Source organism: Procambarus clarkii, chromosome 20 (assembly GCF_040958095.1).
Source record: "Procambarus clarkii isolate CNS0578487 chromosome 20, FALCON_Pclarkii_2.0, whole genome shotgun sequence".
NCBI lineage: Eukaryota > Metazoa > Arthropoda > Malacostraca > Decapoda > Cambaridae > Procambarus > Procambarus clarkii.
Genome location: NC_091169.1, coordinates 23,667,873 through 23,688,633, shown reverse-complemented (window position 1 = coordinate 23,688,633; position 20,761 = coordinate 23,667,873). Strand labels below are relative to the sequence as shown.

General features: G+C 36.8%; 1 protein-coding gene across 2 annotated transcripts; it reads right to left on the bottom strand.

The window, feature by feature from the left end:
* Positions 1-4,881: 4,881 nt before the first annotated feature.
* LOC123755452 (carnosine N-methyltransferase) lies at positions 4,882-20,093 on the bottom strand. Of its 2 annotated transcripts, none has more exons than XM_045738145.2 (9): positions 19,936-20,093; positions 17,574-17,644; positions 16,579-16,774; positions 15,443-15,612; positions 13,204-13,344; positions 11,147-11,309; positions 9,184-9,292; positions 6,730-6,854; positions 4,882-5,462 (listed from the first exon to the last, which is right to left on the bottom strand). In XM_045738145.2, the coding sequence occupies exons 2-9, from the start codon at positions 17,639-17,641 to the stop codon at positions 5,361-5,363; spliced, it is 1,074 nt and encodes a 357-aa protein (XP_045594101.2). In that variant the 5' UTR covers positions 17,642-17,644; positions 19,936-20,093; the 3' UTR covers positions 4,882-5,360. The 2 variants fall into 2 exon arrangements, with proteins under 2 accessions (XP_045594101.2, XP_045594102.2); XM_045738146.2 differs by lacking the exon at positions 19,936-20,093 and adding an exon at positions 19,757-19,903.
* Between the last annotated feature and the right edge of the window lie 668 nt (positions 20,094-20,761).

The following is a 20,761-nucleotide window of genomic DNA, read 5'->3' as shown; positions in this document are numbered from 1 at the left end:
GTTCCCTCATAGATCACTGAACCCTACACGCTCTCTGTTATATTGCTTAATTAAGAGAGATTCACAAGTAAAGCTTATATTTGTATATGTTATCAGAAAGGCAGAAATAAAATAGTTTTTGTAAATCCATCACAGAGATTATACCTTATTAGAGAGAAAATATATTCATATTTTAAAAGAGGAAGCCGGTCGGACAGCACACTGGACTTGTGATCCTTGTGGACTTGTGACGCGAAAAGAGGTCCCGGGCCCTGGCGAGAAACAATGGGCAGAATTTCTTTCACCCTATGCCCCTGTTACCTAGCAGTAAAATAGGTACCTGGGTGTTAGTCAGCTGTCACGGGCTGCTTCCTGGGGGCGGAGACCTGGTCGAGGACCGGGCCGCAGGGACACTAAAGCCCCGAAATCATCTCAAGATAACCTCAAGATAGGGTTTCTTGGCCGACGCTCTCCCTAGTGATGAGAACTACCTTCCGAAGATCAATGTTAATTTTATTTAGATACTGTAATAAACAAAGTTTTTTATGCCATCAAAAACACAGAAATATTAGCTACAATTGAAATACTTGGCATAAATATACCTGAAGTGAAAGCGAAGATATATGCATTTTTATAGTTACTTTAAGGCTAGCTCTAGTAGTGTGAAGCCCTTCACACCTGCCAATCAATTGTTATTAATCCAGTCCATTCTCTTGTTTTGGTAGTACTTATAGTAACGATGACGACCATAGTACATTACATATTCTGACGTACAACGAAATTAGAACATAGAAATCTCAACTACTGTATTGAGTTGGACAAACCGGAAAACTATTTTTTATTTGTGTTATTTTGACATACTAACTGAACCTAACATAATATAGTACATGTGTGTGCTATACTAGGCCTAGGAATATTTAAGTTTGTGTTTAAGCTTCATTTACAGTCAGTATACTACTATCTAAAAGAGCTAAGAATGTACGAATTCTGACAATTGACGATCGTCACAACAGATTCTATCTAAACAGGAGGATTTAGATAACACCTATTGTGACGATTGTCAATAGTCACGAATTCGTACGTGCAGTATTTAGCTTTTAGATAGTAGTATACTGACTAGCAAGTTATTCTTTACAAAAATTTGTTAATTTTATGTTGTGTATACGGTAGTTGTAAATGTGTTTTACAATCCTAGTACTTCTGCAGTCATCACACGAGTTACCTAGACACCACTTTATTTAGGTAAAATAAGTTATGGATCATAACCATCACCTGTAGAGCAAATAATTATCCAAAAAAAAAAACCTCTTAAGCAGGAGTGGGATGGAACAAAACTAAGAATTAGTTTCAGGTGACCAAGATACGATTAAACAAGTTATTTTCATATTGCTCAGTGTATAGTAGGTTCATTTAACAATTTAGTCAACCGTATACTGTACGTACCTCCAAGTTGTACATTACTCAAAACTTTATTATATACAATATTTACTAACACTTTATTAGTTTAAAGCTATTGTGTCTGGTATAACATGATCACAATAATAAAGGTTAAAGATAGTAATCAGAAAGGTAAATTTTTAATTACTGATGTATTCCCTTAGCACTTGTAATACAAATATAAAAAACTTAAGTTTCAAAAACATCTGTCATGTCACATGACTATTAACTAAATAAACACATTTACCAGCAAGTTACATACTATTATTTACAAATTATTTTGTAAGTTTTGCAGGCAGTACAGTGAGGTGAATTTACCTTTTCTTCAGTAGTAAAATAAATAATTTGTAACATTATATTTTCACTTTTGATTTTTTAAACAACATATATCCTGAGATATAAACCGGGTGTCTTCGCTTAATAACGTGTGCACACAGGTTTGATGCTGCTAATATTAACAATTGTCAAAAGAGCTCTTGGAAATCATTCAAGTTTTAATCTTAATGCATTTTTGTTGAATAACAAAATGTAAATGTTCTAAATCAAACAAAATAAGAATTGAATTTATAATAAAAGCATTATAGGAGTGCAAAGTATGTTTATTAATGAATAATTAACCAGATAATGTCATGTTGTAATGTTTAAAACTATACTTGTGCATGCCACAACACACTAAGACAAAACTGAAGAAATCAAATAGTAAATCAAATTTGATACACATTATTTCAGTCTACTCCAGATTTCTCCCTAAAACACACATACTGTACTGAGAAATCTGACCCACACCAGCACTACTGCAGAGGCCGAGTGGCAGCCTTTCTCCAAATTATGTTAAGTTGCTTTGGCTATAGTCGCATGTGCTACTACTTGACTTCAATATATCTTTAATCTGACACTGTCCTTCCAGGGACTTTCTTTGCCATCTTTCTCATTTTCTTTATCATCTTCGATCATGCTACATTTTCACAGTTTTCCATAAATCATAAACTATGGTGGCACAGCTCAACCCTTTTCACAAACACCAGTGTTATACAGTGCACAATAACTAAACCACCTTATAGATCTCCTCTTCAATCTTTTAACAATTAATTAAATTAATTTCCTAAATATTTACAAGTGGTTAACAAATTTCAGGAAAACACTACACAAGCCCATTATCTTGAAGATTAAGACTTGGCAGAGGGGACTTAGTCCCCTGTGCCAAAAATGTGTATAAATATATTAAAATGATTTAAGATTGAATTTAGGCTTGTAGCTTATCTTTGTAACTTACGGGTTATTCAGTGCTTCATAAATGTATGTAGTCCCAACTTGCAGGCTTTCTCAATAAGCACTTATCCTCCAAACAAATAAAATCACACAAGTATATCCAAATCTGTGTATTTATTAATAAATGCCACAGCACATTTCATGCCATTGTAGAATATTAACTCCCAATAGTGGTCCAGGTGTAATTCCAACACGCAAAAGGACTACAAGCAAGTAGCATGTTTTTGTTTTCCTTTATGTAAAAACAGATACTCTTAGAACTGCACATTCAGCACAGTTCATGAATTTGCTGATAACCTGAACAGGTATGTTAATTTACGTTTGCTCTTAATTTTCAAGCATTTTTGCTATGAATATAGGTTGAATATGCAAGATCAGTTGCCAAATGATAATGTTAATGGAGTCTTTTATAAATATGTTGTACAATATGACCTATTTAATTAGTAACATCTATACCTACACTTAATGGAACTATGCACTGAGTAGAAAGTTAAACATCAGACAAACACTAATCCAACCTCAAATTACTTGTGAAGATAAACACCATATACGAACAAGTCTCCACCACAGATGAAGCTGCACTAGACAAGGAGCTAGACACTTTCTACATGTCCAGAGATAAGTCACCTACAATAATAATGGCTTGTCTTTATACTGTGTTTTCCTTCACACATGTCGGGTGCCAATGGCCGGCATCCTCACCTTACTTGGCAACGCAACTATGGTACATTTTATACATTTTTACAAAATGTTGAAATATGTTTTCTTGAAAATCAGTTTAATACATCACCTCAAAGTTTATACACTTTCCATTTTAAATGGCCTTCTAGCAGATTAATTCTGTTCTTCTGCAACAGAAGAACTACATTAGATCCATTAAATGTTCTTTTTATATTAACGACTATACTGAATAACTAAGGGCCTTGTTGGTCTTGAACCTCATAAAAGAAAATGGTAAAGAACATGGCAGTGGATTAAGGAAGGAAAATTCATCATTTAAATATGGTTAAGGGAAATATTTAAAATGGGAAGACACTATACGCATATTTAAGTGGAACACATTAATTTTTATATTTGTTTTATTTATCTATTTCATACAAAATCCAGAGAAAATCAGTTACTGTAACTGCATAGAAAGCAAAATTAATACTGTATACATTTTTTAACATTATGGCCAAGGTTTATGATATTACACACAAACATGAACAAAATGCACAAAATGGCAAGAGTTTGTGGAACGGCATTAAAGGCAATTAGATTAATTCTGAGATATTAGAAGTAGGTTTCTTACACCCCACTAGTCATCCCAAAGCGAGGATAATTTCCAAAATTACAGTAATAGCACCATAAAATTCTAACTGCATTCTCAATAAAAAAAAGAGAGAAAAATTAATACAAATTGATTGTATAAATCTATGTGAAATTGGTCCCAAAACTGGTATATACTGTACTGTACAGTATTATGAAATTACTGTACTGGCTTGGTGAATTCCTGAAGTTGTACCATGTTAATGAGACTTATTGAGTCATGTAAGGCATTTCACAGCCTGTTTGTTAAGAGGTCACACAATGGGCTAATTCCTTAGAAAGTATTTTTCATTCGTCTTCTGGATATGACAATGTTTTTGAAATCTATTAGGAATGCAAAAGATACTTTAAATACATATTAATAGTGTATTCATAAATTTTGCACAATAGTACTAATGTAGTACAATACATGAATAAGATATCAAGTTCTAAGTGAAACCATCTTAAATTAAAATTTAAAACAGCATATGGAATAAAATATATCATCAAAATTCCTTCTACTTTACCATAACTGCAGGAATAATATAATTTTGGACTGGTAACTTATTCCAAATGCAGAACTGTTACTTAATGAAGTGTACTTACTGCAAAGGTAGCAATATACTGCAATAGTGTTCAAAACCACACAGGAAATAATGCTATTATATGATTCATAAATTACTTATCAGAAGACAGGCAAAGTCGCAAAATTTGTGACTTTGTCGCAAAATTCGACAAAACGAATAAGTCACAAAACAATAAAATGAATTTTTTTTTAAATACAAAAAATTGTCTGATCAATTTATTATATATATATATGTGTGATATATATATATATATGTGTGATATATATATATATATATATATATATATATATATATATATATATATATATATATATATATATATATATATATATATATCACACACATGTGCCTAGTAGCCAGAATGCAATACTTGGCCTACTATGCAAGTCCCAATTTGCCTAATTAGCCAAGTTTTCCTGAATTTTATATATTTTTCTAATTTTTTTCTTATGAAATTATAAAGTTATCTATTTCACTATGTATGAGTTAATTCTTTTTAATTCAAGTTCAAACTAATGTAGATGTATGACCGAACCTAACCAACCCTACCTAACCTAACCTATCGTAGCCTAACCTAAACTAACATAATTAAATAAATAATTTATGTTTTAATAATGTTTAATAATAAATAATGTTTTTAATATAATATAATAATAATACTGTACTTCAAATAAACCAATTGGAAACATTTTTACTGAAAATAAAGAAAATCACTCGGCCTATTAGGCAAATCGGGCCTACCATAGTAGGCCGAGAAGTGCGTTCTGGCTACTAGGTATGACACATATCAAACAAAAAATATCAAAATGGTTTGTGAGCTACGAAGAAGATGCTCTGATATTCATAGTTGAGCATGGAGCGTGGGTTGTGTGTGTAAGCCGTGCTAATCCCCTTTTCCTCAACCTGCAAATCAAATACAAAATTATTGTAATAACACAGGAAATGATACAAGGAAAATTTAGTTTGTGGACAGTGACTAAAACAATGTTGTGAGTTCTAGTAAAAGAAATTCTTCAGATTTGTTAATGATTACTAGTTAATTTCGGTGATCATGTCTACAGAGAACTATTTAGAGAGTTTTTACCATCACACCACCATTTTAATAGAGTGGAACCTAGGTTTACAAATGCCCCACTTTATTAATTTTTTAGTTTACGAGCTCAATTTGTTTGAAAAATTTGACTTTGTTTACAAGCTTTGCCTCGCTTGGGGAGTTTGTTGATATACGTATGGGTTGACCGAGTGAGTGGTTCCTGGTGGCAAGGGCGAGACGCGCTTCAGTTTACTAGTGTTTCCCGACTAGTGACGATTGCACTTGAATTCTTTGTCAAGAAATTCATTGTTTTTGTTTTTTTGGTTTCTGAACATAAAAGCGATTATTATATATCATGCCATGGGTCCTAAGAAAGTCAGTGGTAAGGTTCAACCTAAGAAAACAAATGTGAGGATGACGATAGAGGAAAAACAAGATCATTCACAGCGAGACAATATGATTTCTCACTACAGATAAGTATTAAACCATAGGGAAAAACAAGTGTCTATAGACATTCTTAGTAAGACAAGCAAGCGATGAGCCACAACCAGGTCCTAGTGGTATGCCTGCAAAACGTAAGAGAGAGAAAGAGTACCCCAGAAATGTCATCACTGCCTGATGTTATAATGGAAGGGAACTCACCTTCCAAACACTAACACCTCTCCTCCCCCTCCTCACCGTTTTCCATACGCCAACAAGTCATCAATAAAGGTAAGATGTAACATGTACATAGTGTAGTACAAAATATTTGTAGTACTGTATTATGTATGAAATGTATTTTTAAGTTAATATTTTTGGGAGTGTGGAATGGAGTAATTCAATTTACATTATTTCATATGGAAAAATTTGCTCTGGTTTACGAACTGTCTCTGGGAATGGATTAAATTCGTAAATGGGGTACCACTGTATTTCCCACCATAAGAGTGGAAAGTATTAAATACTTCATGTATAAACCTGCCATATTCTAACCCTCAAAGCTGCTAATTTTAGATAATTTTTCACTTTAATAACGTGGGCTATGTTATTAGCTCCTAGAACATTATTAAAACTTATATGTAATGACAAAGAACACCTGGCAAATTTGTGTAGAACTCTGTACAAACATTGTATAGTTTATGTTTACGAGCGCTGACTTACCGTAATTTTAAAGCCAATGCCCAAGATAATACTTTTCACTTCCTCATAGCTGGGTTCAATAGAAAGTTCCCCAGGCTGGTCTGCGAAGTGGTACAGAAGTGGCCCCAAGTTCACCCAGTATCCACCTGGAAAATAATCATTGAATGGCACATCAGACTGCAAAGTAGATACAGAACTTGAAATAAAATTGAGATGAGACTAAGCTGGGAACACATCTTCTCTTTCTTCTTCCCACAGAGTCACTCCCGACTCGATGAAAGTCTAAATTGTGGCGGTGTAAAAAACAATTTTAAAAAATAAATGAGTTAATTTTGTTTGAAATGAAACTAAATGAAGCTCCATAACAACATTAGACTACACAGGAATAGGTTTGATGGTTAGTGAAGATGATTTCTTGCCACAGACTGGTCTTACAAGCAGCTGTGGCCAAAACACATGACAGCATCACGTTCACACAATGTTTACAATACAGCAGTGTACTGGATCATAGGGCACTGCAGTTGCAAGTTTTGGATGCTACATATGCTTGATGTAAAATAATGGAATGGTATAAAGTCAATCAAAATATTCAGTCTTCGGACCATACATGAGGACGTGATACAATGAGACAGTACTTTCAGGGTGCCAGATTCCTAATTCTGTATACATTACTAATAAAATCTTTCTAACCTAGTGGGTTCACCTCGAAACAAAGTGAAAAGAACATTTTAGACGTACAAAGCTTGTGGATCTATGATCATCAATTAGTTAATATTGATTATAACCTTCTATTAAAATATGGGTCCCAGTAGTACAGCTCAGTTCATTCTCAACTTGCAATTAAGAATTCTGGGTTCGAATCCCAGATGGGACAGAAATGGCTGGGTGCATTTCTTATCACTTAATGTGCCTGTTCACCTAGCAGTAAGTATATACCCAGGAGTCAGTCAGCTTGTTGTGAGGTAGCATCCTGGGAAAGTGGTCAGTAATTCGACTTATGATGTTCATGATTCACCCATGATGTTTGGAAAATGTTACTCTCTGGACTGTGTTCGTTTGTGTGTCTTGGGCTGATATTCCCACCCTCCTTCAAAGCAAGTGGGGAGGGTGGGGGAAACGAGTTGGCACTTGTTTGCCATTACCGTTTGGTACTTTGGTACCGGTACTTTGGTACCGTTTTGGTACTTACTAGAAAATTTAAAAAATTGTTTGTTTACATTGTTAACAATGTAAACAGTGTAAGGAGAGTTTTTTGGCGATTCTTATGGATGCCGTTTAAATTAAAGCCAGAGGTTGTGTGATTTTTTTGCCGACTTTCCACGGTAGTGGCATAAATATAATTGTTACTGCTCCCTACATTTCTGTGAGGGTGAAGGGTTGGGCCAGGTTATGGCTTGTGGTCCCTGGTATATCAATAGCATTCAGCAGCTGATGTGACCTAGTAGATGGTACACTATCAATGATAGTAGCTTCAGGGAGCCACTGAGCCTCATCAGAGATTGGCATTTCATTACATTCAATGCTGGTTTTATTATATTATTCCAAAATTTTTAAGTCATCATTCATGTACTAAAATACTAAGTAATAGTCAAACTGTAAAAAAAAAAAAATTAGTTGATTATTATTTACCGATATGAATTTATGCTTGAAATTAATGAACTGGTAATGCTGTGATGCTGCCGGCTCCTCCCCTACTACTATTGTTGTTCCCTTTTCCAGAAACATGTAAATGAGGTTCAGATTAATCTAATATATTGTGGAAAGCATTCTGATGCTAGAATGTTCCCTCAATAATATTTATTATTATCAGCGAGTATAATTAATTTTGCCAGAGATCTGGACAAACATAAGCAATGTCTTCTCCTGGGTCCTTCCCTACTACTGAAATCCAGTCCTTGTCTGCCTTTTGACATGAGGCTGTCTACAAGAATTTGAGCCATCCTGGGTCAGAAACTCAAGGTGTAAACAGTGTTGCTCCTTGGTGGTAGTAGGCATAAGTAATCAAACTAAGCAACTGATGGTTGATCACTTTCTTGGCAGTTACCTGTGATACCAAGAATGGTTTGGAAAGGCTTTGAACTTTTTAATGAGTGGTCTTCTGTTATTTATCCAGAGTTGGACCGAGTATCTCACCGATGACTACCTAGCATGTTGTAAATGGCTCTGCATGAATAGATTGAACAGATCGCTGTTCAATCGCTTAGGTGCTGGTGCTATTATGTTGTCCTGTCTCGCAACACATCACCTACCTTAGCCTTCACACAAATGAGAAATATTTAGATTGATTTTCTAAGTTTAGCAATTGAGAAATATTTATCTAATTTTGACAGGTATTCAGGAACCAAGAAAAAATATAATTTTGTACTGAACTTGTATCTCAATGTCTTTTTTAGCGAGAATGAAACACTAAAGAACTATAATTATCTGTTTATTCTACTTCAGATTTGATTTCTCGCAGCTCTTTGAAATACTTACCAGGTTTTAAAATTTTGTATATTGTTTCAATAAAAGCCACAATATTATTCGCACAGTCCACAAAGAAGCATGTAGCAACACAGTCCCAAACACCCACTTCAGTATAAATCTGGAATATATAAAACGACTTTAAATAATTGCTTATATATTAAAATAATAAGTACTGAGAACCACTTTGGCATGCATAGTTACTAAATTTCCCGCACTCTATGGAGTGGAACGCCCAGAGAAAATGGTGAATAATAATAATTCCTTCCTGTCAAAGACAGGAAGCCTGCACTTAGGCTTACTGAGGTCCCCTTAAGCCCACTACTGACCTTTCCCAGGATTCAACCCAAAACAGTTGCCTAACTTCTAGGTACCTATTTTACTGAACAGAGGAATTTGGTGAAAGTAAACTGTTTCTGTCCTACATGGGGACTCAAGCTGAGTGCCTTGATTGCGAACCAATGACGTAGAACTCTGTGCTACAGGAGACGTATAGTTAAAGAAGCCGATAAATACTGTATTAATTTTTATGTTTAATTTGCCCATATTATTATATCATTTACAATATATACCATCAGGTATAACCATGCATTACTACACCCCAGTGTCATGTACAACAACCATCCCACCACATCATGAGACCAGGTGTATACATTCCCTACTTTTATGCAAACACCTTCCACTGATTCTTGTCCCTTACCATATCTTGAGTGTTGTTCATGCTTCCTACCTGCTTCTTCATGAACTCACTTCCGACATCCTCATAACTTATTTCCAGCTACCTCTCACACTTCTTCCCCTCACTTCCTCACATTCACTTCCCAATGCCTCACACACACAATTCCTCGTTGACTTACAAACTCGTTACCCACTTCTCCACACACTCACCCCACACATTCACCCCTCACTTCCCCACACACCCTCCCTGTCAGAGTCATACATATTTGAAAATAAACAATCATTTTTTTTTTTTTTTTTTTTTGAGATATATACAAAAGTTGTTACATTCTTGTACAGCCACTAGTACGCGTAGCGTTTCGGGCAGGTCCCTGGAATACGATCCCCTGCCGCGAAGAATCGTTTTTTCATCCAAGTACACGTTTTACTGTTGCGTTAAACAGAGGCTACAGTTAAGGAATTGCGCCCAGTAAATCCTCCTCGGCCAGGATACGAACCCATGACATGGCGCTCGCGGAACACCAGGCGAGTGTCTTACCACTACACCACGGAGACTGTAATCTTTTAATCATCTTTTTATACTTGATTCTTCAAAAATTCTCTGGATCATCCATTCACATGTATCCTTTTACAGTAATCACAACAAAATTTCAAGCCCTTACATACATCATTCCATGATATTCACATTAATTCATTTTGTTGGGGACAAGCCGCCTATGTCCAGCTAATATCGAGGGTACCCCCTCAGTCAAACTACTGGCCCTTCCCAGGATGCAATCTCACAAGAGTTGACTAATTCCCTGGTACCTATTTACTGCTAAGTGAACAGAGGAATTGGGTGAAACATGCCCAACCACTTCTGTCCTGCCCGGGATTCCCGATTGTGAGTCAAGAACAAACCAAACTTTCACTATGCAATAGATATTTCAGTTATCTTCAAAGAATAAATACAGATCTACCTTTTCTGAATCCTTCAACTACATTTATACACCACAAGCACAAACTCTCTCATTTCTAATTATAGTTTAACCGATCCATACTCGTCTTACTATGCTCTGTGGAGTAATGATTTTATATTGCAATCTCTACATTATTTTTTACAACTCTCTGCCCATGTAGAAAGGTATTATTTCTTATTCAACCCAATCATTTGGCTGCTAATATTCTCCAAGCTTAAACTGAATGCATCTAATGCATGACAGAGTGACTTTATAGTATCTCTGATGCCACTTTGTTCAGTCCTGGGGCTTCCTTTGTTTTCCAGAAAAAATTAATAAAAACTGGCGGGCGCCTTTACCTCTAAAAAGTCTCCAGCTGCCATTGTAAACTGTGATTGTGGTGGAAGATCAGAAGGATCCACATCGGGAAATGTAGCAGCACGCAGCTGGTCTATGTTGCACAGTGTATTGCTTCCCGTGTGAACCCAAGGGTACACGCGCAAACTATTCAGCCCACGACATCTACAGTAGAGAAGAATAAATAATATTACTTTAAAAAATTATAAGGTCAAAATTTAAAAATTATAACTACACCAAGATCTTTATACCACCAACCCTCGATCAGCCTCAGGTTGGATATCATGCAACTTCAGAAATATGTGAATTTGAATTGAACACCAAAGATCAAAGTCCACAGTCACACATTTACAAGTGTGTGATTTAGGAATAATCCCAGAAAGTAAACTGTCAGTGAAGGATCACAAGTATTAGACAGGTCTATGCTACTCTGGCCAATTTCAGAATTGCCTTTAAGTACACAGAATTAAAAAAAAAAAAAAAAAAATCACAACCTAAGTAAGACTTAAATTATAATGTGCAGTAGCTGATGTCAAGGTCTCAAAATATATACTGCATAGGTAAAATAAGAAAAGTGCAAAAAAAAAAAAAAAAGCAACTAAATGGCTCCCAAAAGTAAAAAAAAAATCTATCTGTGGCTAGTTTTGTTGGACCAGAGCCAAGACCTGGCCTCCTCACCGAGGTGCAGAGAGCAGGAGACTATCTACCACCTCACCAGAAAAAGTGTCCATGAGGGAAGACGTGCGATGTCTGGTTATGCGACGAGATGATGATTGCTTATTTGTCTGTTGTATTGGCATGAGTGAGCCACCACCATCTAGATTGGTGTTGGAGGCAAGAGGTGGTTGGTAGGCCTGTGATCAGGTCATCTTGACCTCACTTAGCCAGTTTAGGAAGGCCACTGTGTCCATACTCCCAATGACCTTTGGTTGGACCAATTAGATGATGAGCTAAGGTAGAAGCTACATTTTGACTGGTGTTCCTATAGAGAAGTTCAGTGAAACAAACTACTAAGGTGTGGGGCTGTGGTTAGGGCAAGCAGGATTCTTTGCTGGGACATGGTACTGAGTGTCACACACATATGGTGACACCAACATCAGAAACAGAACGAACTTGGGGAGCCAACTGGGAGCTGGGGTCAGACTGCCTGGTGGTGGTAATCGGTGCTAACAAGATTCAAGGTTGTTTGAGTGAATTCCTCATTCTGTGTGACTTGTTTGCTGTAGGTGTTTGCCAAGGTACCTCACCAAGGAAAAATTGCCAAGGTACCTCACCTTGGCAATTTTTCAAGGTTTCATTTTCTGTAAACCCTTTGGTTGTTTGTAAAGCTGTGCTGACTTTCTCAAAGTTTTTTCTGGCGAGGTAATGGATTGTCACCTACTCGCTGCACCTCTGAGGAAGATGTGGCGCTGGTTCCCTAGAAGGCCAAAACAGAACTAGGCCACAACTGATGTAACGTTTTAGTATGAACCAGTCTCAAGAAGATAGCGTCAGGTGGCCACAGGGGGCTCCCTTCAGTAAATACTTGGTGCTGTACTTTATTTGCATTATTCATTCTTTTCAATACAGTACATGGTAATATTTTTATGTCTGAAACCTATCTCCATTTTTCCCATAACTATCAGCATTTGTGGTTTCACTAGTCATGGGCATCTAGCAAACATATTCGTCAAGAAATAGCAAGGATCTCCTCTACTGCGCTATCAGATTTAGTTTAATGAGCTGCAATTTACAAATGGTAATCACTTAAAAACATGAAAACTGTAGAATTTCTGGGAGAAATAATTTGTGTAAATAAGTTTTAACATATAAGCCCAGTTAAATTGTTTTTACTATAAGGAAAGTTGAAAATATATTTCATTAATTCTCCATTAAACTTAATATTAAATGAGCCTTTTAATGTCTTTGATAGCCATTTTCTAATTGTACATAGCGTACAGCTCAAGCATTCAGTAGCAGTGTCGGCACAACGTATAATTCAAGAAATTAATTTGAAAAAATATAGCAATTTTTTGCCATGCTTAAGCACACTTTCCACAAGAATACATAAATTACTTACTTGTTAAGGACAAAGTTTGATGCAAAGAGCATAAATAGACTGAATTCATTTCCTTGGCAAGCATAACCTCGTCTTGCCAGTTCATAAGCCAAACGGCCAAGTCCAGCGCCAGGAACCAGTATGCTGATATCTTGGGCACACCTGGGAATACAAATAAATTTATAGATTCACATACATGGGTTAAGTCTGCATCAATTTTCCCCTCTTTACAGTATTATAGACATATTTAGTAAATCAAAAACATAACAGAACGTAAAGAATTTCCTTTTATTACTCAAATCCAAGCATTACACACATCCACAATGAAATCATAATGAACCAATATATCTGAAAATAATGAAGCTGTATAATGGGATTGAACCCACACATCTGAACTCCTCAAGCACATGCACTACCAACTGGACCATGATGGGCTTACAAGTATAGTATCTCAAGCAGAAATACTACTACTACTAATAATAATAATAATCACACACATTCAAGAGCTAAATACAGTGGAACCTCGAGTGACGAGTGACTCCAGTTACGAGTATTTCGCGTTTAACGAGCGAGCCACTCGCAGAAAATTTGTCTCAATTGACGCGTTTTTGCTTGATTAACGAGCAAACCACATGGTGCTTCTTAGAGTTCCCGCTGGTTCTCGGACGCCTCCGACGACAGTGTTGTTATTTCGCAAGATGAGCGTTTCACATGACGCGCTCGTTGCCGGAACGGATTAAATTTGTTAATCGAGGTGCCACTGTATTTAATAGGCAAGTCTTGTTAGATTTACTGCAGTTGCTAACATTACATCTGACCACAGGAAAAATATCTGCCAATTCAGTGCATAAATCAAATTATTAAAGTAGAGGAACAATTCAGTAAGATGGTTAGGAAAGTTCTAAAGCGACACAATACACCATATGAAGTAAGATCCAGCCGTGGATACATTAGATTGCAAAACCTGCCTCATATTTTTCTTAACCATTTTACAGTCTACAGGGCATGGTCAGCCTGATCATCAAATACACACACACACATCTGTATGGAGCTGCTATACACCACAAATGATATGGTGAAAGTGCTGATAATCAAACTAGAAATATTGAATGTGATGATTGTCTTCATATTTAAATCCTCAGTAGTTTAAAAACCAACTTATGAAAATAAAATACTGCTTAGAAAACCTCACAAACCCTGCCCCAAACATCATCTTGTCAGTGATTGAAACTTACAGTATCTAAAATGGAAAAAATGTGGTAAATACAGTTATACCAGAGAATCCCAGGAAGCAGTCTAAATGAATAGTCACCCACAAATGGCCTCTTGCAGATGTGTGACAGATTTACCTTAAACCAGTAAATAGTAGAACCAACTAATAGTATGTGCCTCTGTAACCCTCTCTACTACTGCCCCCATGATGAGTATGGGGTGCATAATAAATGAACTAAACAATACTAACTCTCCTATGCAAAATCTAGAATAAAATCCAGCATTGGGCCCCTTACACAAGGGTGATGAAACTTTCACAGATGACAGCAAAGATATGAGTGAAATACTTAGGCTACAGTATGATTCTGCTTCCAGTGAACTCTTGAACTCCTTTTAGATCAATGATCCAAATGAATTCTTTATGAATGTGACACATCGAACTATGTATCAGATTTCATCCTAACCCCATTGGACATTGGTAGTGGTAACTGGTATTAATGAGTTTTTATTTCATTTGAGTGACTCCCTTGTTCTGTGTGACTTGTTTGCAAAGCTGTTTGGCAATTTTTGAGGCTTCATTTTCTGTGAACCCGTCCAGGTGTCTGTAAACCCGCACTGGGGGATTTTTCTGGTGATGTGGTGGATTGTTACCTGCTCCCTGTGCCTCTTATGTAAGGGCCCAGATTCTTGGACCCTGGTGGTCCAGTAAGACCTATCCGAAATCAATGTAACCTCTTAGTATGAAGAAATCTCAAGAAGATAGCTTTACGGAGCCACACGGGGGCCCCCCCTGTTCATACTAAATTATGAACATTTATATGCTCATATAAATGTTCATAATTTAGTACAGTGCACAGAAGGCAGAATAACCAAATACTGTAAAGACTTTCCTTCAATATTTCTGTTGCTCTCTCAAAACCTACAGAAGCTCAACAATATAAATACTTAAACACAACTGAAATGCTGAAGTAATGAACTTGAATTTTACATAATACTATATACAATACTCTACTGAAATAATATATACAAATGAATTTAAGATACAAACACTTTATTCTCGGGAAAAAGATGTTCAACCTGTCGTATGATTGGGCCATAACACTGATTTCTTTCATGTTCTCCTGAAGTTGACCAATCCCGAACAATTTGCCTTATGGTTGATTGAACTTTCTCAATATCAGGGGCCAACAATTTATTCCCATGGTCATCCTCTATGTTCTGCAAATATTAACACAAATTTCAATAGTACAATATAATATACTGTTGCATTTAATTATTTAATTCTAAGCATCAAGTGCAAAATATGAACTTTATATTCTTAAACCTATACTATTTGCTGATGATACTACCTTCATCTATTCTGACCCCAACTCCCACACACTAAATAATATTGTCAATAATGAATTAAAAAAAACAGTTCAATCATGAATGTTAACCAACAAACTCACACTTAACATGGAAAAGACTTACTACATTTTATTTGGTAGTAAATCATCAAATCAAATTCAACTTCAGATAGACAATGTTAACATTAACAATAAAAATGAGGGAAAGTTCCATGGCCTATACATAGACAAGAGACTGAACTTCAGCACCCACATACAACAAATAGCCAAAAGTCTCAGAAAATGGTCAGCATACTCTCTAAAATCAGATATTATGTTCCCCACTCTGCTCTCCTCTCATTATACTACATGCTAATCTATCCCTTTCTTACATACGGGGTTTTGCATGGGGTTCAATCACTACAAATTACCTCAAGCCCATCATCACTCGGCAAAAATCTGCTATCAGAACTATAACAAACTCTGTCTTCAGACAACACACAGCCCCTCTGTTGACATCCCTTAACATGCTAAACACACACACACACACTCCACACATTCTCTTGTGCTACTTACATGTACAAAACCTTGTTCCTAAATGCTAATCTTGATCTGAAACTTTTCCCTTGATAGGTGTAATAGAACCCATGAGCACCACACAGAAAAAATATTTCTTTGATATCCTCAGTCAAACTAAATCTGGGCAAACACTCCATGCAAATAAAAGGATCCAGTCTTTGGAACTCGCTCCCTGACGAATTAAAAATTCGTCACTACTATTTATACTATATGTCGATATAAAAACCTACGCGCAGGTAAACTAATGCTATAGTATAAACAAATATTATCAATATCCTACCAGAGGATCGTGCTGCACATTCTCAAACATATTTTCTACATCCTTAATTATTAGTTTTATTATCTCGGCATTATGCTCTATGCAAGTCCTTTGTTGCCCCAGGTGACTTTTGTACGATTCCAGAAGCGACTGGTGGTGCGGGGGCAGAGTTTTTAAATAACCTTCTTTCTCCGTCACTTTCTTTAAGGTTTGGGACCTAAGGGTCAAACAAAAGATCAAATTAATAATGTGGAAGCATTAAGCCTTCAAATACCCCATTAAACCTATAAATAATTTAACCAAATTATTTTAAATTATGCCCAAAATGCTTTGTATACTCGTAGCTTTTTGAATATGCATTATATATAACAACTAGTTAACCACTGTATCGTGCTCTAATGTATACAGTATTTTAAATAAATTCTTATCATTATTATTACAGTATTATTACTTGTTTCTCCAAGGCTATAGCTATACAGTACTCCTTTACTAAATAATGAGGCAAAAGACAAGGTCTTGTAGGATAATTGGCTTTGTTCTCAATCACAATCAGGGATCCCAGATTTTATTCACAGGTTGGAGAAAAATGGTTGCCTATGTTTCCTACCTACCCACATTGACCAGACCACCAACCAATTAGGGTCTGGTTGACAAGACCCACCATGAGACCCGTGGCCAGAGACCGGGCAACAGGAACATTGATCCCCAGAACCAACAACAAGTAGGTAGTAAGCAGTCATCAATTGCTGTCCCACCAGGGAATAAAACCTGGGATCCGAGATTGAGAGTCGACCACGTTGGGCACGTTTTCTGTCACCTAATGCCTCTGTTCACTTAGCAGTAAATAGGTACTTGGTTGTTAGGAAACTGTTGTGGGTTGCATCCTGGGGAAGGTCAGTACTTCAACCTGGAGGGTGAGGACCCTCGACACAAACTTATGTATGTATATGCACACGCTTCCTGTCCCCGACAATGGGAATTATTAAATATATGAACGTAAAACCCATAATCCTTACCTGTAAGATTTGAATGCATGGACAATCCGCTGAAAATGTTCTTTCTCCTGGGCTTCAGAATCATCCATGATCTGCCAAACAAAAATATAAGCATCGAGTGCAATCTCAATCATTGAATCTATTTTCCTCCACATTTATTTTATAGTACAGTACACTGAACACATAAATTTACAAGTAATTATCAAAAGTAGGTGCCAAGCTGGATAGACCACATTGTCTGTGTAACTGGTGCCAAGCTGGATAGACCACATTGTCTGTGTAACTGGTGCCAAGCTGGATAGACCACATTGTCTGTGTAACTGGTGCCAAGCTGGATAGACCACATTGTCTGTGTAACTGGTGCCAAGCTGGATAGACCACATTGTCTGTGTAACTGGTGCCAAGCTGGATAGACCACATTGTCTGTGTAACTGGTGCCAAGCTGGATAGACCACATTGTCTGTGTAACTGGTGCCAAGCTGGATAGACCACATTGTCTGTGTAACTGGATATTCAAAACAAGCAACATACCAAAACAAGAATAAAAGGACATATGGCAAGCAATATAATAATAATACAGTAATAATAATAATAATAATAATAATAATAATAATAATAATAATTTATTTAGGAACAGTATATACATAGTTACAGCATTACAGTACAAACATTGTTAGATTTAAAGATGGAGGTAGTACATACAATACCTAAAGCCACTAGTACGCATAGCGTTTCGGGCAAATAAAAGGAATCGGATTAATCAAGGACATCATGGGAGGCATAGTGAGGACCAGAACAGAGCGGCTTCTAATAAGGTACTGTATCATGAAAAAGAAGAAAGAAGTGAACCCAAGAGTTAGTCAGTTTATTTTGAGGTTGCATCCTGGGGAGGGTCAGTAATTTGACCCTGGAGGAATTCCTCAATAAAAGCCTAGCATGTACTGTATATATATAAACTAGCTGCCTATCCCCCAACACAATGAATTATTATTATTATTTATTTGAGTTAAAAGGATGTCTACTAGCAAGAGTATTCTGGATACACCAGGAAGGAGAAGAGGTAGAAGAGGAAGTAAAGGCTAGTAGAGAAATGTGAGCAAGCCTTGGGAATGCTAAGTGAGGAAGCCTGGGAGTACCAAGTGAGGAAGCCTGGGAGTACCAAGTGAGGAAGCCTGGGAGTACCAGGAGAGAACTGTCATGATAGTTCAAAGTGAAAAATTATCAAGAAATCAAAGCATGAGGAGCTAGATAATGCTGCTTATAAATGATTTATGAGGCAACGTATAGTGGAAGTTTTGTTGTGTGCTCTGTATCAACACGTCTGTTGTAGATTAACGAGGATTATTCAGATCGTCACAAAATTAAAAAAAAAAAAAAAAAGTCCTTGAATTTTCTTAGACTGTTTTCTTTCAAGTATAGTACAGTATATTGAGAAATATATTATTTATACAGTATATGTTCTACTCTATATGTGCACAGAGATGTGTTTTATTCTTTGCGGAGAGAAAAATGCTAAACATTTTGCAATATACTGTACAGTGAAATGGCGAGTGAAACAATCATTGATAAAACAGAACAGTTCCAGCCCAAGTTGTTAAGAGCTTGAACTTGCTGTCCTCGTCGAGGCCAGTAGAGAGAATGACCTCAAGGTAGGTCTACATAATTTTTGTTCTGCATACGAAAAGTGCAATACACCGAGCACTCCTCGGGTCTGTTAACAATGTCTCCACAATCTTTAGCTTGAGTAAGGAGTCCTTTTGTGCGTATAATTATCGACATTGACATATTTGAAAGCACTGCGCTTTCTTTTTGACGAGATGTGATCATCCCCAAAATGCACCATGGAAATGAATTTTCATATACCGTCAAAATACAGTGTTGTATATCGAACATATTCAAAATTAATTAATTTTCTTTATGAGCTCAATCAAAAAAAAAAATAAAAAATAAACAATTAGGGCTGAAATATTTACCAATACCTGTACTGTAGTCAATTATTCATGTAATTTAAAAACAAAATATCCAAAGGAACTAAAATGTGAATAAATTTGTGTGAAGTAGTTCACTTTGAGCCTTAACAACCAGGACGAGTTATGAATTAGGAATACTTATAACCAAACAATATGCAGGCGCCCCAAACTTGGGTTCCAAAGACAAACTTGTTTGACATTTACAGAGCCAACAATAGAGACATATTTACTGACAGTGTGGCCCCCGAGGCCTTAAATTAAAGGTAGATGAGCTGCGGGGGTACACAATGCTATGCATTAAAGGTGATCAACCCGGCATAGGCAACACTGAGCCCAACGTGTAGGGCTGGCCAGCCCACCAGCGGCTGTGTGAGGCCTGGCAGTGTGAGGTGAGGCAGTGTGAGGAAGCCTACCTCAAGAGGTGTAGTGTGGCCAGCGTGAGACTGAGACAGCTACAGCAGCAGCAGCAGCAGCAGGAGGAGCAGCAGCACGCGTCACCCCACCGCCAGCACCAGCTGATCCCTACACCTCTCTCTACCCTCTCCTCTCTCTCTCTACCTTCTCACTATTCTCCCTCCCCGTCCACCTTATATTTACTGCCTCATGCCGAAGGTCCAGTTAACTGGTATGAGCATCATACATCATGCTCTTTATTATTATACATCCCCCCCCCTCATGCTGCAGTTGACTGGCGGCCAAGGTTATTTTTTTGTATTTTATTTATATATACAAGAGTTCTTACATGCTTGTAAGAACTTGCATTCTTTATTTGGCCAATAAATAACCCAACTCAAGGTTGGGTTGATTGTTGAAGTCCTATATTGTGGCTTGCCGAGCTTGAAACCGTTGCTTCGTGTGTGTGTGTTAAATTTGGACCTTTTGAAGAAATTCTCCTAATCAACATCCACCAAATTGTTCACAATTTTAAAAGTTTCAGTGAGATCTGCCCTGTCATGCCTGGTTTGTAATGTTGTTAGCCCTGTGGCCCTCAACCGTTCCTGATAAAAGAGATGACTTAGCTCTTGAATGATTTTTGTTGCCCGGTGTTGCACCTTCTCCAGAGCAGCTATATATGACCTGCAAATGAGGTCTTCATGCTTGAATACAGTTAAATCACCAGTGATTTATACAATTGAATCATTACCTTCCTTTCCTTAAAGTCAAAGGTACGCTTGATTATTCCAAGGGTTTGGTTAGCTTTCATGAGTGCTGCACCTACCTCTTGTGCAACTTTCAGTG

Excerpts from the sequence above, each read along its gene's own strand:
- LOC123755452 (XM_045738145.2), bottom strand. The coding sequence starts at position 17,641 with ATGGATGATTCTGAAGCCCAGGAGAAAGAACATTTTCAGCGGATTGTC. Across the intron at positions 11,310-13,203 it reads TCAAACTTTGTCCTTAACAA|ATGTCGTGGGCTGAATAGTT; the intron begins GTAAGTAATTTA and ends TCTCTACTGTAG. Across the intron at positions 6,855-9,183 it reads ATACAAAATTTTAAAACCTG|GTGGATACTGGGTGAACTTG; the intron begins GTAAGTATTTCA and ends ATTATTTTCCAG.